This window comes from Numenius arquata, chromosome 3 (assembly GCF_964106895.1).
Source record: "Numenius arquata chromosome 3, bNumArq3.hap1.1, whole genome shotgun sequence".
Taxonomy (NCBI): domain Eukaryota; kingdom Metazoa; phylum Chordata; class Aves; order Charadriiformes; family Scolopacidae; genus Numenius; species Numenius arquata.
The window spans coordinates 24,445,613-24,452,676 of NC_133578.1; the positions used below are offsets into that span (position 1 = coordinate 24,445,613).

The window sequence follows — 7,064 nt, forward strand, 5'->3', positions numbered from 1 at the left end:
GCCTTCCTGCGGGGCGAGGGACAGCCGCCGCTCAGCCCCGCCCCCGCCGCCGCCACCGGGCCCGGAGGAGCCGCCGCCGCCACTATGTCGCCCCAGCCGCCCCCCCGCTCTTGTGACACCTTCGTGGCGCTGCCGCCCGCCGCGGCGGGGGGTCGTGTCGTCTTCGGGAAGAACTCGGACCGGCCGGCGGAGGAGGTGCAGGAGGTGGTGTATTTCCCGGCCGCCGTCCACCCGCCCGGCGCCGCGCTGGAGGCGAGTTAAAAAAAAACAACAAAAAACAAACAAACCAAACACCCAACCCTTTAATCCTATTTTCTGGGTATTTTTAGCCGGCGATGGAGGGGAGATGGTCGCCAAAGGTAATTGTGTTGTGTGCGCGGCGGCTTGTTGCAGTGCACCTACGTGAGGATCGCGCAGGCGGAGAGGACGCACGCCGTGGTGCTGAGCCGGCCCGCCTGGCTGTGGGGCGCCGAGATGGGCGCCAACGAGCACGGCCTCTGCATCGGGAACGAAGCCGTGTGGGGGAGAGAGGAGGTGGCCGACGGCGAGGCTCTCCTCGGCATGGACCTCGTAAGGTTTGCAGGGGCTGTTTGGGTAGGCGGTAGGGAATTCGCAAGGGGGGTTTTTGAAGCGCGTGCTTTTGAGTTATGTGGGGAAATACGTGCTGTCGCTTTCGGAAGACACGTCTGGCTCTACTCCTCTTCTAGCCATGGTTAAAAATAAGTGTTTTTTGGCACAGGCATTAGATCTCTGCCAGGAGTTGGGAACCCGTGAGAGGTATCAGGTGCTAGAACAGAATCTGTCAAGGAAATCATCAAATGTATTCCTCTCTACAAAGTTTACTGTAAACTGAAACCAGACTCTTAACTAGAGCACAGCCGGACTTCAGGATCCGAGAGTTTGGGCCTTTCCCTAGGGTCTGTTCTCATTTCCTATTTCCCCACTTTTTCACACACATATTTTGAAGTTTCAGTCTTAGCTGCGCATCTCCACGTAAATAACGTCAGCTTTTTGCGCCTGCCCCATTGGGTGCCAGAGTAACTCATTAACCTACCGAAGGCAGTCAGTTCTTCTCGGTACTGTTTCCCCCCAGCCCAGTACCCACACGGGACACGCAGGCGTTTCCTAGGAGTCCTCTCCCTGCCTTTCTGTATTTCCATTTGGTTGTTTTTCCCTGTGTCAAGGACACAGAGGACCCACTTCAAACAAGCCCTTTAAGTGACTTGCTCCTTTCTCTTACCAGATCGTACCAGCATCAGGTGCAGACAGAAAGAGCACTCCAATTCAATGTGAATACCCAGGCCGAATGTATGTATGTAAAGTTTATAATTCCAAAGGTAACATCTTCCTTTTCTTTTAGGCTTGGACTCGAGAGAGCAGACACAGCTGAAAAGGCTGTTACCGTCATAGTCGATTTGCTAGAAAAATATGGACAGGGAGGAAACTGTATGGAGAGCCAGATGGCATTTACATACCATAACAGTTTTCTGATAGCTGACAGAAAGGAAGCATGGGTGCTGGAGACGTCAGGAAAATACTGGGCAGCAGAAAAAGTGGAAGGTATGGATGATGCTCTTCATTTTAAACATTTCAAAGGCAATGACAATTAGCAGTTTTATGCTTTCATTTACTGTTTCATTAAGGGATCAAAATAGCCTCTAGATATGTAGCAGAGTTGCTTCCTAGGGCATCAGTGTGGAGTGGCTAGCAGAGGAGCTGAGTCACAGGGGTCCTTTTCAGACTCAGAGATGACTATGTCTGCACTCGGCAAACACAGGACAGCAAAAAGGTCAGCATGAGAATGACAGCAGTATGTATGGTCTTAAGGTCAGTGGCAATCAATGGCAATTTCAGTTGGTGGCAGGGTAGTACTGACAAGATCAGTGCCTTGGGCCCTGAAGTGGCTGATTCTTCCACTGGAGTTAGAAGGACAAGTTATGTCTTTGGAGGTCTAAGAGGAAGAATGTAAAGATGGGAATAATCACGACAGAACCTGAAATATGATGTTGGCAATAGAAGTAAATGAATCAGAGCTGCGTGGCAGTGAAATTTCAATCAGAAGGATACATATAGCCAGGGAGAGAGGGACAAAAATAAACCACAGGACTCACAGTTCTTGTAGGAAACTCTTCACTGTGTAATTTGCTTTAATAAGCAAAAATATGAAGAATAAGCATTCAATGTATAAAAATGATTCTTTCCTCACCTTACAAACAGGAGGTGTACGGAATATTTCCAACCAGCTCTCTATCACAACCAAGATTGACAGAGAACACCCAGAACTGAAGGAATATGCCAAAAGCAAGGGCTGGTGGGACGGGGAAAAGGAATTTGATTTTGCTGCCACATATTCTTATGTAAATACTGCCAGAATGACCACATCCAGAGGCCGATATTGTGAAGGCTATAAACTTCTGAACAAACACAAAGGTATCATTTTTTGTATATATTTTTAAGATATGCAAAGCATTTAGTGAGCTACATTAATTTAAATCATAAATTATTAGACATCTGTTGTGGGCAATCATTCACATGATTTGGTGAACGAGAATTTACTAGAATAACTTTTTGCATAAAGGAGAAATGCTGAACTTGAAGTCTTCTATCCATTTTTGCCAATTTGTTGATTAGGAAAAATTAAAACAAGGGTCAAATATCAAACACAGAGGTACAGTAACAACACCGAGGGGTCACATTATGAACATACCACTAAATACTCCATAAGACCTAACTCTGCAACATTTTGGTAGGCTAGATATTAATACTGTGCCTCTAAGAAAAATAAACAAAAAAAACCCCAGAGGCTAAACCAGACTCCCGGTGATTTGCAGCCACAAACAGGACTTATGAACAACTTCACTCTGGTACCATTCATACAGGCTTAAGACAACAGCCCAGCCTTCAGATACATATCTTGCATTTATTTTTTGAGATTGGTTTTTAAATCTGTGTAGTTTCACTATAACTGCTACTCTAACCTTGTGCAGTCTAATAAAACACACTGAGAGCAGAACAAAATAATTTTCTGTATTTAAGCAGGTGCTCCTAATCACTAACTTATTCACTTATTTTTCAGACCTCTATAGAAAGAAGCTATTACTTCTCTTCTAACTGCATCCACCTGGCAGGTTTTTGCTGCATCTCTATTCACTTGCTCATTTGAAGTAATTAATCTGGACCAAAATTACATTGCACCTCTGTGGTTTTTTATTTGGCTGAGCTCTCCCAGACCAGGTTTAGCATTTAGTTAATGCGTCAGAATGAACTACTTTTTGCTATCCTGCTCTAGTGATCATGTAAATCCTGCATTCATTTTGGGAATTGCAGGTTCTGAATAATGAAAGCATTTTCATAATACCTGTATTTACTTGTATTATAACAATGCTGAGATTCTATCAGTGTTTTCATTCTAAATCCCCATTTTCAGGCATTTACCTGAGCCATTTTAAAGATCACACTAGGTGTTCAGGTTATCAGCCTCATATGGTTTCAGTTTATTTACACTTATTTTAAATAGGTGCCCTAACTAAAAGCTATTTGGTTTACAGCATCAGTAAAATCACTGGTTTCTTAATCTACCCTTCCCACTTTGTTCACTCAGTGGCATTACAGTTTTTTGTGGTAGGCAGCATTACAGGCTGCCTACCACATGAAGACCATTTTTAGATAAACATTATTTGTATTTTTAAACAGGGAATGTATTTCAGGAATACAAAATAATGAAAAAGTCTAGTGGAAAATATGCAATGCCTTCTTTCCTGCTGGACAAGTTGCCAACTTGCAGCTGGCAAACTGACTGTTGCTTCTTTTAATTTCTTTTATTCATCTAACTTGCTCATTTCTTGAATTCTCTGACTTTCCAAGGCAACTGTAGGATGTAGTGCTGCATGCCTGGCTACGTGCAATTTGAATTATGTATAAAAAAATAATATTGGAGATATCTAAATTAGCAGCAGACTGATTATTTTAAGAGGAAACAGCAAGGCCATTTAAAAAAAGAATCTTTATGCAGCTAGAACTTCACTGAGGGAAACACTAAAAGATTAAATGGTAGAAGATACCTTCAAGTTAAAAAAACCCAACAAAACAGTGAATGAACTAATGTTTTTCTGCCATGGGCATATGTTTAACTGGTACACCAAATTTGAAAGAAAACCACTGCAAGTGCTGCCTGTCAGAATATTGGATTGTCTAGTATTTAAGCTTAAGTATTGCCATGCCAGTATTTAAGGTTTAGGGTACACTACATGAACAGCAATAGCAGTTGAACAATGGATGCAGAGGCATACGTGGAAAGGGTTTTGTTTGATCTAAGTGAGAAAAAGAGAGTTATTTTCATAGAGACATTTGGCACTATACCTCACATAGGTAGTTGATTAAGACTTCTTTACAAATGGATGTACTATCATAGCTTCTGTTGATTCTGAGTATAGAACAAGTTGTTACTCTGGTGCATCTTTTCAATTGTCAACTTGAAGCCTAAGTGCTTTGGAAGGTCAGATTCTTCAAAAAAAACCCCCAAAACCCAACAGTCTAGGCACTTCATTTTTCAAATTTACACATAAAATCCATGCATAGTTGTTATTATTTTTACATTTCCAAAGCAACCTCGTGGTATTAACTGTGTACAAATACCAATAACTATTATAGTGATTTATCTTAACTTCCACACAGAGCTCAGAAAGTTCAGCCTTTAATCCAAGCTACTAGTTTTCATCTGAAAAGTTACTGTGTGAATGACCATTTGCTAGCCATATGTATTTTACCTCTCTGGGAAACATCATGTGTTGTCGTGCTCCCCCTTTTCTAAGTCATAAATGTTACAGCTCATTATCACATACTCTTTGAAATAAATACTTTGGGGAAAACAATAATATTTTTAAGTGTGTTACATACTAAGATATGTTGTTAGGATGATTTTTTTTTTTCTGCCAACGTGGACAAAGTAAGATTGGCATTGCTTTTTACAGGAAAAGCACCCAGTTTTAGAGAATATGCCATTTTGACAGTATTATAAGTAGTGCTGTGTGCAAATAATTGTATTGTATTTTAAATAGGATCTATCACTTCTGAAATAATGATGGAAATTCTTCGTGACAAAGAGAGTGGCATTAACATGGAAGGTGGATTTATGACAACTGGAAGCATGGTGTCTGTATTGCCTCAGCAGCCTGATCTCCCATGTATTCACTACTTCACTGGAACTCCAGATCCTGCGAGGTGATGTAGCAGCAAGCAATTAGGATAAAAAGTTGCAAATATCTAAATGAAAAGCGTTGCAATTTGTCTGATTATATTCCTTTTTGCTTTGTTGGTTTTTTTTTCCCCCTGAAAAAACATAATCGTCAAGTAGGAGGATCATAATGTACATTAATGCCATCTACCAACCTACCTAGTGAAACACTGCTATGACACTCAGTTAAACATCACTTAGGAGGGGTTGTGGGGTTTTTTGGTTTGGTTTTCAGTTTTGTTTGTTTGTTTTTTTGGTTTTTTTTTGGTTCTTAGTTTTTGGGTTTTTTTTTTTAAAGATTCTTTCTTAAAAGAAGGAATTAAAAGAATGGGAGAAAATACAGCAATTTACTGACTCAACAATTTAAAAAAAAACGTATCAGCAAAGGATCTCTGGTCTATTTTCTCTTTCTAGGTCTGTATTCAAGCCTTTCATTTTTGCGCCCAATATGACTCAGTTATTAAAAACTAGTTCCCCTACATTTGGGCATGATGATCCAGTTAAGAAGCAACCACGTTTTCAGAGTAAGCCAGATCGAAGACATGAGCTCTATAAAAAACATGAAAGTGCTGCTGTAGTTATGGAAACTATGGAGGTATGTTGATTAAATTAGACTTCAATGCAAGCAGGTGGTTTATATAAGCTCCTTGCTCACATTTTGTTAATGTGATACCATTTAATGCTCTTTGATGGATTGTGAAGAACATTGTAGTGCACCAGAAGCCCGTCATCTTGCATCTGGCAGGCACATGTTTCCAACACTAAAAATTGCAACTAGCACTTTGCTGTAGTCCCAGGCCTAGCCCCAGACAACGTGCTGCTCGCCTCACGAAGAAACAGGCCACACACACTCCTGCACTCCTCAGATAACAGGGAAACGCTTAAGCAGCCGCAAGCAAGTATACAGCTCTTGGTAAGAGTACATACACTCTTCAGGAGCCCAGTCTTAGGCAGTACGGAGGGCATGCCCTTTGTCATTGCTTGGTATGGACGGGAAAGGAAATAAGATTGCAAAGACAGCTGGACACAAAGGTGAAGCAGGGAGGTAGTTGCTTACTTTTAACAGTAGTATCTCCCCTATTTACCAATACATGTTCTAAAAAATAAGATATGCCCACTTAAGTTTTACTAGCATAAATACCTAGAGCAGCTTTAATTTTGTTTATTTTCAATCCACCAGATGAGGATGTAAGGACATGGAGTGCTAGACAGTAGCAAAGATATCTAAGAAAACCTGTCATGGTGCTAACTTCTACCAACACAAACTTGTACCCTAGAAACTATTAGGAGGTTAAGATAAAGACAGTAAACCAGAATCTTGTTGGGTTGAACACTAGATACTCTGTATAGCTTTTAGTGAAATAAGTTTCTTTTTGCAGGGCAAAGGTAAAGAGATGCTGAATGGGATACAGGAGTTGGAAAAACAGAAGATACGTGAAATGGAATCAATCCTGCAAAAGGGATGTCTTGACACTGACCAAGTCGTTAACCTTTTTTCACAGTGTGTAGAAGAAGAACTCAAGATATATAGCTAAAACTACTATTCAAATGTCGTAAAATTCAGCTTTATGATTACCTTCCCTAATGAAGCGGCTATATAGATTACATCCTGTTTTCAATATACCAGCTAGTATGGACAGTTTTAAAGATGCAGATTTATATTCAGGCCCAATAGCTTTTTTGACTGTATGAAGCAATGCTGAAAAGGCTCTTAAAGAGCTAGGTAGGAGCTTTGTCTGTACGTGGCATGAAGCTGTCAGCAGAGATTGATTTTTGCCAACAAAGAGATGCAACTTGAATGGGATAGCTTGACTAAATTGTGGAACCACCC

The 7,064-nt window shown here is 41.0% G+C and overlaps 1 protein-coding gene across 1 annotated transcript in view; it reads left to right on the top strand.

Moving 5' to 3' along the window:
* Window positions 1-16: 16 nt before the first annotated feature.
* SCRN3 (secernin 3) overlaps window positions 17-7,064 on the top strand; it is a 7,489-nt gene continuing 441 nt past the window's right edge. Inside the window, exons 1-7 of the mRNA XM_074146013.1 lie at window positions 17-252; window positions 394-575; window positions 1,361-1,560; window positions 2,218-2,430; window positions 5,058-5,220; window positions 5,648-5,828; window positions 6,613-7,064. The exon at window positions 6,613-7,064 is cut by the window's right edge and continues 441 nt beyond it. Coding sequence (XP_074002114.1) covers window positions 85-252; window positions 394-575; window positions 1,361-1,560; window positions 2,218-2,430; window positions 5,058-5,220; window positions 5,648-5,828; window positions 6,613-6,768 — 1,263 coding nt within the window. The 5' untranslated portion in view covers window positions 17-84 and the 3' untranslated portion in view covers window positions 6,769-7,064. The remainder of the gene's footprint in view (window positions 253-393; window positions 576-1,360; window positions 1,561-2,217; window positions 2,431-5,057; window positions 5,221-5,647; window positions 5,829-6,612) is intronic.